Genomic DNA, 16,785 nt, shown 5'->3' with positions numbered 1-16,785 from the left:
TCTTACTTTTCCACAGTGTAATTCCAATTTGATACATGTTCTTGGTTTGTTTCCTTCACAATTCAACACAGTCAACCAATGAGCACGTCTGAGGTAAAAGCCGCCTGCTTCTAGAACGCCTCACGATTATTAGCTTGTCTCAACTGCATCAAAGTTTGTGGGACCCACGCTTCAAATCACTGGCATCAACACTTGCCCTCTGCTTTCGCTACTTGTTCTTAGTAAGGCAGAAAGTGGGGCTTTAAAACCTTTTTTATAGCAATAAAACTCTTAAAACGTTACCCAGAAACTTAATACGCGAAACTAAATAAAAGCTCGGCAATCCCAGTTCATACCCTACTTTAACAGGGTGAGGGGCCCGCACCCCTGCCCCCCAACTCCTCGCTGCATTAACAACGCTGTAAAAAATGGCGGCGCCATGGCAACTGACCTGTTGCCAAGCAAGCAGAACACCAAGCAACTACTCCAAATGACAGTTCGCGCGTTGATCCATAAAACTCTAATTTAGCACAGTATCAATATATGGCATACAAATGCACCAGATGTTCAAAAATCTAAAAGACATTTAGTTGAAAATGACTAGAAGACAATAGGAATTCTGTGTTTCAAAAGGAACACACACAAATATTCTTTTTACTACATTCCAGCAAGATGCAGTTGGGTCCAAGACAGTCCAAGAATGAGATAGTTCCTCAATTATACTTCTCTCAGAAATACTACAAGTAATAAGTTTTAAATAATTCACTCTTTTTAACATTTATTTATTTTTGAGAGAACATGAGCAGGGGAGAAAGAGAGAGAGGGAGACACAGAATCCGAAGCAGGCTCCAGGCTCCAAGCTGTCAGCACAGAGCCCGATGTGGGGCTCAAACCCACAAACTGCGAGACCATGACCTGAGCTGAAGTGGGATGCTCAACCGACTGAGCCACCCAGGCGCCCCCTAAAGAATTTATTTTTTAAAGAAGAGTGAATTCAAAAAAATTATCTGCCTTTGGAAAATTGTGGGCTAGAATCATCAAGTGTCTGTCAATGAACAGGCAGACCAGATGAAGCACTTTATCACGAATACTGAAATGAATAGTGGCTTTATAAAAACACAGTTTGGTATTATGGTTTCTAAAAGCATCATTACTCTTTATTATTACATTTATTATTCATTACCATTACTTGATGTTTCCATGAACATAAATCCCAAATTTAAAAGTTTAAAAGCCGTAACAACATCAAGAAGAAACCAAATAGGTTAGGGGCAAAACATATAAAACAAGTATTAATGTTTTCTAACAAAAAGGGGATATAACCGGGGCACTGGCTCACTGGGTTGGAAGAACGTGTGACTCTTGATCTCCGGGGTCATGAGTTCGAGCCCCTCACTGGGTGTAGAGATTAAATAAACAAACTTTAAAAAAAGGGGAGGGGGAATATAACCAATTCATCTGGTTACCATTTATATATATATATCTTTTTTAGTAAGCTCTACGTCGAACATGGGACTCAAACTCATGATTGAGGTCAAGAGTCACGTACGTGCTCTACCAACTGAGCAAGCCAGGTGCCCCTGTGCTTACACCTTTTAAAAAAATCTAGCCTTTTGTCAAAAGTAGAGTGACATGAACCAGATTTACCCTGTTGTCTCGAACAACTGAAAACCGGACCACTACATGAAGCAAGTTTTCAAGGCACTGGACACCAAGCAACATAGTACAGTGAACCCTGAGAGAGCACAAAGCAGTAAGTCCTACAACCAAAGAGTTTCCAGCTGACAGCTTAGGGAGAGGGAACTCAGGACAAGTCAGGCAGTCTCTCTGAGTTGAGGGGACAGGCTGGGGTCAGGGAAGCCAAGGAAGGCCTGAGTTCGGGTTGGGGGGGGGGGCGGGGGGAAGAATGTCAGAGAAGCGAGAAGGCTGTGCACAACTGCTGCGCCTGCCCGAGGTCTGCAGAGGGCCCCGCGGGTAGTGGGCACGGCACTGACAGCACGTTACTACACATCGGAAGAAAATTCTTGAAGCCTGTGGATGAAGAACCACCCAAAACGATAAAAGGGAACAATCCACGAAGCTCACACAGGGCCAAGAACAGCGCGGGCTCCCAACAGCCAGAGTAGAAAACCTTGGAATTCACGGACCGTCAGTGGAGCACGCACAAGAGTTTTGACTCCGTGGGGGCAAATAATTAGCCCTGGATGAAATGCTGCTCCGATGCTGCCTACCAAAGCTTGAAGATCTGAAATGAACAAACTATTTCTAAGGAACTTAACCATGTCCCAGAAAAAATGCTCAAGAATATTTATAGGAATACAAAAATATCCAGCATCCATCAAAGTAAAATTCATAATGTCTGGCATCCAAATTAAAAACTACCAGACAAGCAAAGAAGCAGGAAAAGGCAACCCATAATGAGGAGAAAATCAATCAATCAAAACCAACCCAGAAATGACGCAGATGATAGAATTCAGAGACAAAAGCATTAGAACAATTACAACTGTATTTCAACGTGTGTAAGATATTAGAGGAAAGACTATGTTAAGCAGAAACATGAACTATATATATATTTTTTAAAGACCCAAATCAAACTTCTAAGGTATGAAACCTATAATGTCTGAGATGAAAAATTCTGGATGGGATTAAGGGCAGATCATACACTGTAAATGAATAGAGAACTTAAAGACACAGCACAGGGACGCCTGAGTAGCTCAGTTGGTTGAGTGTCTGACTCTAGATTTCGGCTCAGGTCGTGATCTCGTGGTTCATTAGTTCGAGCCCAGAGACAGACTCCGTGCTGACAGCAAGGAGCCTGCTTGGGATTCTCTCTCCCTCTCTCTCTGCTCCTCCCCTGCTTGAGTGCACTCTCTTCCTCTCTCAAATAAATAAGCATTAAAAAAATAAAGACACAGCAATAGAAACTATCCAAAATGAAACAAAAAAAAAGACAAACAGATTCAGTAAGCAGGGGGACTTCAATTAGCCTATCATACACGGGGCTGTACACTTTAAATACGTCGTTAATTTTATGTCAATTATGCCTCAATAAGGCTGTTTTTAGGAACCTAATCTTTCAAGACAAGGTTGAGCCCTCAATACTGTTGGTTTTTTAAGTCCTATATTTATCTTCAATATAGCCATACGTCTTAATCATATTTCAGGTTTAATTAGGTACCAAATAATCACCTCAAAAAATAAAGCTCTCCTAAGCTTTCCATTTCCACTTGTGTTCTCAAGGAACCTCATCGTGAACGCCTTAACAGTAACATTAAACAACTACCCAGGGCCACCTGGGTGGCTTAGTCACTTAACCAACCGACTCTTCATTTTGGTTCCCGACATGATCTTGCCAGTTCATGGATTCGAGTTTGCGCTGACGGTGCGGAGCCTGCTTGAGATCCTCTCTCCCTCTCTCTCAAAATAAATAAATAAACTTTAAAACAACAACAGATACCCAGCTAAAAGAACTGAGTACACAGCCATCCCATCTCACTATGCACCTTGATAAAGAGGCAAAATTTCTGAACCAATTATAAAAATTAAAAACAAAAATTTCATTTCATCAGAATCTCTAGATCAATGCTGTCCCATAGAATTTCCTGGAGTAACAGAAATGTTCTGTTCTGCACTATCCAATATGGCAGCCAGTAAGTACACAGTGCTATAGAGCACTTGAATTGTGGCTAGTGTGACAGAACAGAATTTTTTATTTTATTTAGGTTGTTTGTTTTTTTTAAGTAATCTCTGTGCCTAACGTGGGGCTTGAATTCATGACCCCAAAATCAAGAGTCACATGATCTATCAACTGAGCCATCCAGGAGTCCCTTATCTAAATTTAATAAATTTAAATTTAAATATTTTCATATAGTAGTGGCTCCATTATTGGGCAGCTCAAGACAAAAAGAAAATCTATACTGAAATTTTTAAGATTAGAATTTTCAAAATAATTTAATATTTATAGCTTACATATATTATTAATTTTTAAATTAATAAACACCATAAAATTATAAACACTGAAAACCTTTCTTTTTTTAAGTAGGCTGTATGCCCAATGTGGGACTCAAACTCATGACCCCAAGATCAAGCACATGCTCTACCAACTAAGCCAGCCAGGCACCCCTGAAAAAACCTTTTTTTTTTTTTTTTTTTTTTTTATTCTGAGTGAGAGAGAAGAGCGCGCACACAAGAAGAAGGACAGAGAAAGAGGGAGAGAGAGAATCTCAAGCAAGCTCCATACTAACAGTGTGGAGCTCAAACTCATGAACTGTGAGATCATGACCTGAGCAGAGATCAAGAGTCAGATGCTTAACTGACTGAGCCACCCAGGCGCCCCTAAAAAAACTATTTTTTAAAGCTCGGCTCAAAGGAGCATTTCACCTAAAACTTCCTGGTTCCTTTAATCCCCCCACTCTCCACCACAGGAAGGATTAGGTGACCCTCTGTATCCTGCCAGCAATGTATGAGGGACTGGGGACAGTGGGGAATGAGAAGTAACTCCCTAACGGGGATGACATTTCCTTTTAGGGGTGTTTTGGAACTAGACAGGGTGGTGGTTGCACAACAATGTGAATGTACTAAATGCCAATAAATTGTTCGCTTTAAAACAGTTAATTTTAGGGGTGCCTGGGTGGCTCAGTTAGTTAAGTGTCCAACTTTGGCTCAGGTCATGATCTCACAGTTCTTGAATTTAGCTCTGCATCAGGCTCTGTGCTGACAGCGTGGAGCCTGGAGCCTGCTTCAGGTTCTGTCTCTCTCTTCTGCTGGCACTCTCTCTCCCTCAAAAATAAACATTAAAAAATAATAAGATAAAATGGTTAACTGTATATGTTATGTGAATCTCACCTTGATAAAAAAAATTGCGAGGTGCCTGGCAGGCTCAGTTGGAAGAGTATAGGACTCTTGATCTCAGGGTCATGAGTTCAAGCCCCATGTTGGGTGTGGAGATTAAACAAATAAAACTTAAAACAAACAAAAAAAATTAATGTATTTAAGCAAGATGTGCACCTCTAATTTACATAAATTCATTATAACGAGAGCACAAAAAATAGGGAAAATCAGCTTCTACGTGTAATCTAAAAATTCATTTTTCCTTGGATTTCCATTTCTTAAATGACTGAGCCTGCTGCTTAGTTATTAAATGTGCATTACAAAATGCCTATTCAAGGAACATCAGCCACACCAAGAACATGTTCGTACTAAACTCAGAACCACATCCAGCTGTGACAAGTTAGCAGAAGAGGAGACTTAAAAATTTTTTAAGTTTATTTATTTATTTTGAGAGAGAGAACATGAGCGGGAGAGGGGCAGAGAAAGAGAGAGAGAGAAAGAATCCCAAGAAGGCTCCACACCCTGTGCAGAGCCTGACACAGAGCTCAATCCAACGAATCCTGAGATGACGACCCGATCTAAAATCAAGAGTCGGACACTCAAAGGACTGAGCCACCCAAGGACCCCGAGCCTTAAAGTATTTAAACCTGAACTGGTGGTTCAAAGAACTATGCCGCTGCCCTCTATGAAAGCAGAAGCTCCCAGAAAACTCTACAGTATTAAGCCCACACTAACTACTCCCTCTACTCTGCTATCCCTACCTTCTGCGTCCGCGCTAATTCTGAGAGCAGAACGAGCCCCACGCCAGCAGAGGTAAAGGCACGTAACCTTCCATGAGAGGGGTGCATGTGTGTGTGCGTAACACAGCACAGAAATACCCTTAGTTCAGGTCAACGTTAATGTTTAGGTAACCCCAAAATTTTAATTTACCTTTTCAGACACAGGCCATCAAGCAGTCTTTCCTGGCCACTAGATGAAACTGAAGACTAGCACAGTTCAACTTTAGGAGCAAAGACTCACCTAAGTGCCCTCAGTTTAAGTACAAAGGAAGCCTTGAGGTTCTAGGCAGACAAAAACTAGTCCTTAATTAAATTACACTATGATAAAATCAAACATGGCACAGCTCACATTTGAGTCAATCAGGAAAAGGCTTGCAATTTTCTTTATACTCTGGTCTCTGAAAAATAGAACAAAACTAGTAACACCAAGAAATATATACCTTGGATGGAGGTGGGACAGGGTTAGTTTGGTTTAGGGTTTTTTGTTTGTTTGTTTTTGCATAGGGGAAGGAGGACAGTAATAATACACAAGGAAGGGATTAGTTGCTGAACAATACTAACCAGATAGTTGGTACGGGTGAAATCAAGGGTTTTTTAAAAATATCTCAGATATTTTAATTTATCATTTCACACCTTATTGAAGACATGGTTCTTAAATTTACTCCACAGCTCAAGTTCAATGTGAACCTGTAAAAAAATATATTGGGTGGGACTGGGGGTGGAGACGGGATAGTTGATATTTAAATGTTACTCTCATATCTGTTAAACTGAAGGGTGGCTAAACTAACATTATCCATTATAACCTTAATTCATATAATCTTAAGAAATCACTCCCTTCCAAAAACCCCTGTAATTGTATTTTAAGCTCTGAAGACTATTTCCACATACATGCAGTAGTAAAGCAACTCACTCCAATCTGCGCCAATCAACCAAACCAATCTGTGTTTTCACTGCCAGGAAGAAGAGGAATATAATTGGGCACGAAGCAGATTCTGGCAACCATAAACATAAAACTCCAGAACACCTGGGAGCACATGGAAACAACCAACCAACTGATCCAATAAAGCACTACTTCTATCTTTAAATGTTTGTTTTTAAGTATTTTAAGCACGGAGCCCAATGCGGAACCCAATGTAGGGCCTGAACAGAGCACCCTGAGATCATGACCTGAGCTGAGGTCAAGAGTAAGACATTTAACCGACTGAGCCACTCAGATGCCCCTAAGTGTTTTTCTTAAAAAGGATTTCTGGCTGACTCTCCCTGAAATACAGTAGGTTGAAATCTGACTCCAACTTAACAATGAATGGTATCTTGGAGTTTTTCCTTTCTTAGTGATATATAAAATGATGTTGCATTAAAAACAGAACTACCCTACGGCCCAGCAGCTGCACTACTAGGTATTTATCCAAGGCATACAGCTGTGCTGTTTCGAAGGGGCACACGCACCCCCATGTTTATAGCAGCCCTATCGACAATAGCCAAAGTCTGGAAAGAGCCCAAATGTCCATCGATGCATGAATGGATAAAGAAGATGTGGTATATATATACAAGGGAGTATTACTCGGCAATCACAAAGAAGGAAATCTTGCCATCTGCAACTACATGGATGGAACTGGAAGGTATTACGCTAAGCGAAATTAGAGAAAGACAAATACCATATGACTTCACTCATATGAAGTCTTTGAGATGCAAAACAGATGAACATAAGGGAAGGGAAGCAAAAATAATACAGAAACAAGGAGGGGGACAAAACATAAGAGACTCTTAAAGACAGAGAACAGAGGGTTACTGGAGGGGTTGTGGAAGGGGGATGGGCTAAATGGGTAAGGGGCATTGAGGAAGACACTTGTAGGGATGAGCACTGGGTGTTATAATAGGGGATGAATCACTGGAATCTACTCCTGAAATCATTATTGCACAATATGCTAACTAACTCGGATGTAAATAAATAAATAAACAAACAAAACACCAAAACAAAAAAGAAAAATAAATAAGTAATGGTGCATCTTACAACTAAGGGCATCTTAGAATGAATGCACTACCTTGGGCAAGTTATTAGGTTGAACCAGAACAAAAAGCCTCTGTTTCCTCATCTGGAAAATGGGAATAATAACGTTACCTTATATGATTGCTGTGACTGTCATATTTAAAATTTTTCAATAAATACTAAGCGTTCAGGGCAACTGAGTGGCTCAGTTGGTTGAGCATCTGACTTCGGCTCAGGTCATGATTTCACGGTTTGTGGGTTCAAGCCCCGTGTTGGGCTCTGTGCTGACAGCTCAGAGCCTAGAGCCTGCTTCAGATTCTGTCTCCCCCTCTCTGCCCCTTCCCTGCTCACGCTCTGTCTCTCAAAAATAAATAAACATTAAAAAAAATAAACATTAAAACAATAAATACTAAGTGTTCAAACCAGACTGACACACAGTAAGCACTGTCTTCACCTGGCACTGACAGATCATTCCTTTGGAGGTTTTCTGTTAGTGATGACAAGTTTTACCTCCCCATCCATACACTCACCCATTCCCTTTTAATTAGTGGCAAATCCATTAGACAGATAAATGTAGCACCATACCCATTTGTAAGAAACTCAATTTCTGTTATAGGAACTAAAGCCATAACTTTAACCTCTAACATGCTAACATAACCACATGTTGGACAGAAATTAAATCAGAAGCTTTCAGATCACCTGGCACTGTAATTTGGGTCAAGCAGTTGATAAGTTAGCACACCAAAATGATCTAACACTGAAACAAAACAAACGAAGATGCGTCAAGTCCCAGTGACATTCATCTTCCAAGTCAAGGGTCCTGGTGATAATAATTCCAGGGACTATATACCAAGGCCAGGCTCTTGGCAGAAATACATCCAATCAGGAACATTATTTTTATTCCTTCCTAATCAAAGAAACTCAATCAACCAGCAACCCTAACAAAGGATTAGCACCAAATATAAAGAACTCACACAAATCAATAAGAAAAAGACCAACACTCTACAGAAAAACAGCAAAAGACACATCCATGGGAGGAACTCAAGTAGCCAAAAAACATATAAAAAGACATTTTTAAAAAATGCCAACATAAACCACAAAAGGATAGCACTGCAACAAGTTAATAAATCTAACCCTATAGTGAAGATTGGGTGAAAAGGAACTTAGGTGCCTTGTTAGTGGACACGTACTTGTTTGGAAAGCATCAAAGCAAATGAATACACAAAATAATTCCACTTTCAAAAAGACTTTGACGGTAACAAAACATATTGCCTATCATCCCTAAGCATGCATTAAAGTACAAAAACACGCACGGGAATTCTGAAGGCCTTGAGAGCCGGCCGCTCTGATTTCCCTTCGAGAGAGAAGTGCTGAGAGATGTTTCATTAGCTGGCAGTCCCATCGGCCTGGCACCTCTGGGACCCACTGCAGCATACACACCAGCGCCAGGCCAATGCCTGAACCCAGCAGACACTAGAGCAGGGCCACCCCTGCCCAATGGGCTCCTCCAACAAGCAATCTGCTGCGGCTGAGGCTTTCCCCAAGCTGGATCCCAGCCTCAGGCGCCGGGATCCAACCATCCATCACTGTGCTTCCTGCTTTCCTTCAGGGCTGTCGCACCTGCATCCAGTCTGAGGGGCTTTTGCCACCTAACCTTCCCCTCCTCTTTACCCTTCACAGGCATTTACCCCTATGAATCTCTTGCAAATCTAATCCTAGCTTAGCATATGCTTCTCAGAGGAAGCAAATGAACTATCACAGGAAAAACGTAAATCAACTTCGAATTAGTGGAGGGAGGGCAAGAATTAGCCTTTAGCTGCACCTGACGCAAATACAGCCTAATATATAAAGTATTAATCACAGTGGGGGGGACGTGTATTATTTCCTGTTCTATCTCAATGTTTATTTTTTTAAAAATAACTCTATCGTTATAATTCTGTCCTATCCTATGGTAATAATCAAAGATATTCAAATTATGCATAATAACTATCCAGTCACTTCAATTTATGAAAAGCTTAACTATTACTTCTGGTTCTAAAATTATAAACACATATCACTGCTCCCAACTGCCATACCCAGTAACAAGGCTTTAAAACATCTAAAATAACACAAGGTTGAAGTCTGACCTCCTATGGTCTCCAGTCTACCTTGCAGTACTTTCAACGGTTAGGTACCGAAAGACAAATATAAGTCACTTTATCTCCCCAGCCCCTATTTTCCTTACCTAGGACAAAGGAAGGCTGGGTTAGATGGACATTTTAATTTTTACTCTCATTACTTTGAGGGAGGGAAAATCCAAAAACTTCAAAAATTATGTCTAGTATGAAATTTTTACTAAAACCCACATCTGTAAAGAATTTGCCTAATTTGAAAACAGGAGTTTTAGGGATTACTGTTAACATCTCATTTAAATGACATCCTAATGTCATTCTAAAATATGGATTTCTCTCAAACATTTTAGGAGAATGCTTTTTAAATCAACTTCAAAATATTCCATTTTTAAGATTCAACAAAGGAAACTCTTATGAAACTCAACACATTAGATAAGATGTATTTTTTTAAATTTTTTTAATGTTTGCTTATTTTTAAGAGAGAGAGACAGACAGAGAGCAAGTGGGGGAGGAACAGAGAGAATGGAGACACAGAATCCGAAGCAGGCTCCAGGCTCCCAGCTGTCAGCACAGAGCCCAACGCAGGGCTCGAACTCACAAACCGCGAGATCATGACCTGAGTCCATGAGCCAAAGTTGGACACTTAACTGACTGAGCCACCGGCACGCCCCAAGATGTATGAACGAAACGTTCAAAACACAAAACAGAAGAAACTGTTACACTGCAACTATAACCCTACTTTCCACAACTGCTCTTTAAAGCTGCAGGGAAAATTAACTCAGTCCAAATGACTAAACCAGTGTTCCATCCCCAAGCCGTACCTTACTCAGACTTTTACTACGCTGGTACAGAGATTCCTCTCCCAGAAAGTGATTTAAAGTTCTGTTTTAAATAGAAATACAAACTTAAAACATACACCTGAACAAGGATCACTGTTTTCCATCAGAGTAGGTGACAAACAAGCCTATTTCTTTTTACAACATTCATGGAACCTCTGAAGAAAAGCTCAGAAATGAGAGCTAAACCATAATTACAACCTATGTTGTAAAGAAGAAAACAACAGACGACAACCTGGGGAAAAATACAGTAACTTGGATACAACTTTGATATTTCATCTCCAAAGACTTCAGACTTTTTCAACTCAACTGCCCTGCAAAACCTTATAATACCAAGGAAAATGGCTTTCTAAAAGTAAGCCGAGATTTCTTCAGTACAAATTAACACTGATGATTTTAAAACAACTATGTTGTGGTGAGCTTCAACCAGCTAACCTCTGAATGACAGTCGTCACCCCAGGAAGGGAGTACGGTGGTAAAAGAACGCCACCTTGAAAACACTAACTCTCAGAGACAAGGACCTGGAAGTTTGGAGCAAAAACTCCCTGGCTCAGAACCTAGTTAATGTGTACCTCTCCTGGCCTGGGGACGGATTCAAGGTATCTTTAGTACAATCTAGAAACCTGACCTGAATTACCTATACTCTCTGGTCCTCAGTATTCTTTTCTGCTCTACAAATGCTTTGGACTCCTTCTCTATCTTTATATCCCTAAATCGTAGCAAATACATGTGACTCAAAAACAACCATCTTCAAATATCTCAGCGCACAACTTGCATTCAAGTCAATGTTTTCATCATAACCCGGTCTTCCCTCCAAGTAAAGCAGGTAATGCAAGGATCACTGGTTGGCAACCCCAGTCACATGGATGACAATTAAAATAAGGACACCAGGAGATGTTTACTTAGCATTCACTGTGCGTCAGGCACGGTGCTAGGCATTTCACATGTGTAAGGTAATTCCTTCCCTTGACGAAGAAAGTTCTATTCTCTGTTATACAGATGAAGGCAAACTCAAGTAACCTGGGGAGCCTGGGTGGCTCAGTCAGTGGAGCCATCAACTCCTGCTTTCAGCTCAGGTCATGATCTCATGATTCCTGAGTTCGAGTCCCAAGTCGGGCTCCGCACTCACAGAGAGGAGTCTGTTTGGGATTCTCTCTCTTTCCGTCTCTCTCTGCCCCTCCGAGCTCGCATGCACCCACGCGCGCGCTCTCTCTCTCTCTCTCTCTCTCTCTCTCTCTCAAAATAAACTTAAAAAAAAGAAAAAAAGTGAAGGAACTTGCCCAGGGTCAATACGGAGCTGGCAAGAGACACTGCCTGGACCCAAACCCAGGTCTGACAATTCTCACCGCCCAAGCTGTCTACCCTACACTGCTTCTGAAAGAAACATGAAATTACAAAGAGGACTGTAACTGATACAATCCTAGACCATTAGGGATGCAAAGAACCCCCGATTCATGACGGAGGTAACCGAGGTTCCTGAAGATAAAATGACCAGCTCCACTTTTTACCACCTGCTTAGTCACAGAGATTGGGCATTCAATCTCCTGACAACTAGATTTAGGTGTCTCCCCACCACACTACTTAACAAAGTTGATCTCACAGCATTTATCATTACCCTAACCTCTCATTTGAGTGAACACTGCCTCAAAGTATGTCTAAATCACAACACAATCACCATAACTTGTGAATTTAAGAATATCTATAGAGTTGATTTTTACAATGAAACTAAAGCATAGAAAATAATGTGGTCAAGGACAAACACAGAACCAGCAGTAAAAAGAAACAAAAAACAGGCCAAGACCCCCTGTTCAGCAAAATTATTCCACATTAAAGCATTAACACATTTTACTAAGAGAAATCAACTCTGAAGTGACAAGCTGAGCCAATGACAACCCAAAATTTCAAATCTGATGAAACTGGATTCAGTGTACAAATACAGGTTGCTTTTTTAAAGGACTATTATCTCAAAAATATTTACCAGTAACAACTTCTTTAAGAGTCATAATTTTAGTATCAGTGAACTGTGATACTGACAACCAACACAGGATGAAAGCTGACATAAAAACACATGCTTCAGAAAACAAAGAACTTGAGTCAACCTTAAAATCCTGTCACTGTGTTTCTCTAGCTAGAATGCCAAACAGTGGTAGAAATATATAGGCTCCAGATTCCTGCCTTGCGTGCATACCAGTAAGATCATGGAAAACATTCACATCTTTATATAGAAAAACACTACTCATTTGAAATTAAATTATGCTTTGCAAGTACATATAGGAAATAACTTACCAGAAGTAGGACAGAATAAGCATTCCTCCTTCTTACTCTGTTCTACGATTACCAAATTCTAAGACACCAATGACAACATACACAACGGCAATCTGGACACCATACGTGGGAACAAAGCCTAAGTTAAAGATGTAGAACTACATTCTGGTCTCTGTTTTCAAAACTAATTGATAAAATTTCTCCTATCATTGTAAACATAGATGGTATTTTAAATTGCCAAGTTATGCCACAGGCCACTAATCTAGTCTGGGTCTTAATTTGATTATGAAAACCTAATGAGTATTTTAGGGCTACAGAGCTCCATCCGTTTCAGTCACTATTTTGTAAAGGCCGACAGGAATGGATCTTCTTTGGACTATGCAGGGAGTATCAGATGTTCCCAGCTTCAACCATTTGCTTTTAAAGCTAAATAGGCTCAATTTGGGATAATATGGGTAAATAAAACCTGACTTAAAAAAAATTAAAATCAACTTCTTCCACTCACAGTGGACTCCAACTCATCAGAGAGAGTTAAAAAAAAAAAAAAGAAGAAAGGAAAGAAAAAAGGGCTCTCTGAAGAGTTGCACACTCACTTGTTCAAAATTCTGGTTTAAAAAAAAATGCATTCCAAACTCAGGCAGGGAGAAAGGACAAGCACTAACAATCCCAATCTCAATTCCATATTCCTCCTAGCTTACACTCATGGAAAGAACTGTTCAGTCTAAAGACCTAAAAACATTTTGGGGGGGGGGGCTAGGAAACAAATATGGTGTGCCACTTCTACTCCAAAATGGAAGTCTCCTCTCCCCTTAGATTTTAAGTTCCATATACGAACACGCTGAAAAAACTCACTAAGAAACAATAAGGTCCCACAATTTTCAGCCACATCTATGAATCTGTCCTGCTGCTCAGACTGGCAAAAGAGGGCTTAAAACTATTTCATACCAGTTAGATTCCTTTCCAGCTTAAAACAACACAAAATAGGCAATCTGTAAATGTTAATGCCACAACCCAACCCATTGGCAGCCAGACTATGCAGAACATTTACAATGTTTCACTTTTAGAGTGGCAGGTCTCTAGCGAATGCATGCTGGTACCTAGTCCATGAAAAATACAAGGGCAGCTCAAGAAAGGATCCTACCATATCTGCCATTTCAAAGAAAAGAACAAACCCAAAGCCAGGCTCACTACTGACATCGATACTTAGAAGAAGATCAGAAATCTAATTCCTGCTGTTGCCATTTCCTTAGTCACATCCAACATACTTAAGTAAAGCTTTCAAAACCAACATAACCAAAACGTACTAAAAATCGACCAACTTACTAAAAGATCCGTGGCAAGTTGATTTTTTTTTTAATCTATGTGAGAAACTTGGTGACAACCTATGCTTTATGTTCTGTGTATTAAAACAAAGATGGACTTGACCTACAAAATGAAGATAGGGTCAACTGTAACCAAAAAACAGCATGCTTCCCCTGGTGGCCAACCTAGGAATGGAGAAGGCATGCACACAAGAGAAAAAGCCTGGTCTCCCAGTTCTATCTGTCACTCTTGTCAATGAGAAGTCACTACCAAAAAAGGAAGATGTGGGGGAAGGGGAACCGACCAAAAAGACTAACACGAATTAAAAAGGAATACAAACCTGGGTGTTAAGACTACATGAATGTAAGCGATTTACATCAACAGACTAAAATTTAGAAAGCAAATATGGGCAAGGTCATTTATTCCCAGAGTGCCCAAAAGCTCACTCAGGGATCCCTGTGTATTTTCACTTCAAAGAACGCCCAGAGTTTAGTACCTTAATAACAGCTCAAGAGAGATCTCCTTTCTCAAGGACTAGATCCTTGCAATTTCCTGCAGTCTTGTTTCCAAGGAAAGGCAGTTATGCATTTATTTTCTCAAATAAACTAGTGGTATAACCTAGATACCCTCCTGCTCTAAAGCCCTCCAACCAGAAAGCCTGTTAGCTCCACTTCTGCAAGATTCTTTCGAATTTTATTTCATAAAACCCATGTCCTTTCGAACATCTTCCATGCCAACAATCTTTAAAGAACAGTCTCATGGAGAGCCGGGCTAGAATCTCACGCACTAAAATCTGACGAATTCCTTTGTCTGATTAGATTTTTTCTGGTACCACTTTAAATTTGCTTCCACGCAGAACAGCAGCAAGGAAAGTAAATGTTCCATTCTAGGGTGGAGGGATCTCTTGGAGGTGGAAATAATTCGTTAGGCTAAAGCTTCCCAGGGTTCTATTCTTTTCACAACCCCTTCCTTCAAGAAAAACAAAACAAAACAAAAAAGGAAACACACGGGCATTTACAAATAGGTCCTAAAATCGAACTGCCACGAGCAAGCCTCTCTTCCCCGGGCAGGCGCCCTCTGGGAAGCTCACACTTCTTAACTGAATTGGGGGGGGGGGGGGGGTCGTTTCTCTACTCCCCCCTCGCCCCAGGCTGGGAGGGGAGGCAGGGGCACGCAGAAGCCCGGGGGCCAGCAGGAAGAGAAAAAGGCAGGTGCTGCGACATTTGGCAGGGCAGAGAGGGGTCGGAGGGCGTCCCGAGTCCGGGGCGCTCGCAGCACGCTAACTCTACGGCGCCGCCACCCCTACCCCCGGCCGAGGCGCAGCCGGCCGGGACCCCGGGACCCGCCCCCCCACCCCCCGGCCGACGCCGCCCCGCTCCTCGGGGGCGCAGCGGGCCAGGCGGCAGCGACCCGACCGGGGGGGGCGACTTGAGCCTCCCCGGGGCGCGGGGCGCGCTCGCGGACCACGCTCGGGTGTGTGCTCCCCTCCCCGTCCTCGCCCTGCTGTTCTCCCCGCGGACAGCAGGGCGAACACACACAAAAAGAAAGTTGTCCGGGGGCCCCCGCCCCCTCGGGTCGCGGGGCCCGGGGGCGCTACTCACCGGGGTCGAAGTCGGGCACCACCGCCTGGTACTGGGGTCCGACCCGCATGCCGCCACCACCTGCGGGGAAGCAGAGCACCGCGGTCAGCGCGGGCGGGCGGGCGCGGGGGCGGCGCGGGGCGGCTGCCACCTACCGTGCTCCTCGTCGCTGGACGAGCCCGAGCTGCCTTCCTCCCAGGAGTTGCTGCTGCTGTTACCATTGGGCGCCGCCGCCGCCAAACTTTTATTCTGCCCATTATTGGGGGCGGCGGCGGCCGAGGCGGCGGCCGAGGCGGAGGCGGCGGCGGCGGCGGCCGAGGCGGAGGCGGTGGCCGAGGCGGCGGCGGCCGAGGCGGCGGCGGCGGAGGCGGCGGCGGCCGAGGCGGCCGAGCTGGCCGCGTTGTTCCTCCCTCTCCGCTTCCCTGAGACCTCGGGGCCCTTCTCCACCATGGCCGGCATCGGCGGGGGCCCGGGCCGGGCGAAAGTGGCGGGGCCCCGCGGCTCCTGAGGAGGGGGCGCCGGGCGGGGGGGGGGGGGGGGGGGGAGGAGCGCGGGCAGGCGCGGGGCCGGGCGGGCGCGGCAGGAACCCGCGGGCGCGAGTCGGAGCCGGGGGTGGCCGGGCGGGCGGAGCGCGGTGCGGCTTCAAGCCCCCAGCGCCGAGCCGAGCGCAACTTTCGCTCTCATCGCCGCCCGCACTTCACTGGCACTAACTACTCCGGGAGCCGCGAGCGGGCTGGGGCGGGGGGGGGTGGGGGGGGGCGGGGCCTGGGGCGAGCCGGGGGTGGGGGGGGAAGCCGCGCGCAGCCCAACCCGACGCGGGCTGGCTCCGCCCCCCCCGCGCGCTCCCATTGGCTTGTGTGGGATTCGGACGGCGAGCGGCAGCGCGGTTGGCTCGGCGAGCCCGTCTGTCCAAGGGACGGGGGCGGGAGCGCGGGGAGGGGGAGGCTCCGGGCTTCCGTTGGTCAGGTTCGGTTGACGCGTATCGCTCGCTGTACGTGGTTTGAGGTTTGCAATCTCTCTACGCCCCATGATCCATCTCTCTAGGCAATAGCGAGGAGTTAGCTGCCCTCCCCGCCCCCTCCCTCCGCTGCGGCCCCCACCCCCTCACCTGCGCGC

The 16,785-nt window shown here is 43.8% G+C and overlaps 1 protein-coding gene across 3 annotated transcripts in view; it reads right to left on the bottom strand.

The window, feature by feature from the left end:
* RCOR1 (REST corepressor 1) overlaps positions 1-16,364 on the bottom strand; it is a 127,205-nt gene extending 110,841 nt beyond the window's left edge. The window contains exons 1-2 of one of the 3 annotated variants that reach the window (XM_053224964.1): positions 15,825-16,364; positions 15,691-15,750 (exon numbers count right to left, since the gene is read on the bottom strand). In XM_053224964.1, the coding sequence (XP_053080939.1) occupies positions 15,691-15,750; positions 15,825-16,128 (364 nt within the window). In that variant the 5' untranslated portion in view covers positions 16,129-16,364. The remainder of the gene's footprint in view (positions 1-15,690; positions 15,751-15,824) is intronic. The other 2 variants (XM_053224963.1, XM_027066684.2) reach the window with 2 other exon arrangements.
* Positions 16,365-16,785: the final 421 nt, after the last annotated feature.

This window comes from Acinonyx jubatus, chromosome B3 (genome assembly GCF_027475565.1).
Source record: "Acinonyx jubatus isolate Ajub_Pintada_27869175 chromosome B3, VMU_Ajub_asm_v1.0, whole genome shotgun sequence".
In the NCBI taxonomy this organism is placed as follows: domain Eukaryota; kingdom Metazoa; phylum Chordata; class Mammalia; order Carnivora; family Felidae; genus Acinonyx; species Acinonyx jubatus.
The sequence above is the reverse complement of the archived record's forward strand: the minus strand, read 5'-3'. Positions and strand labels throughout refer to the sequence as shown.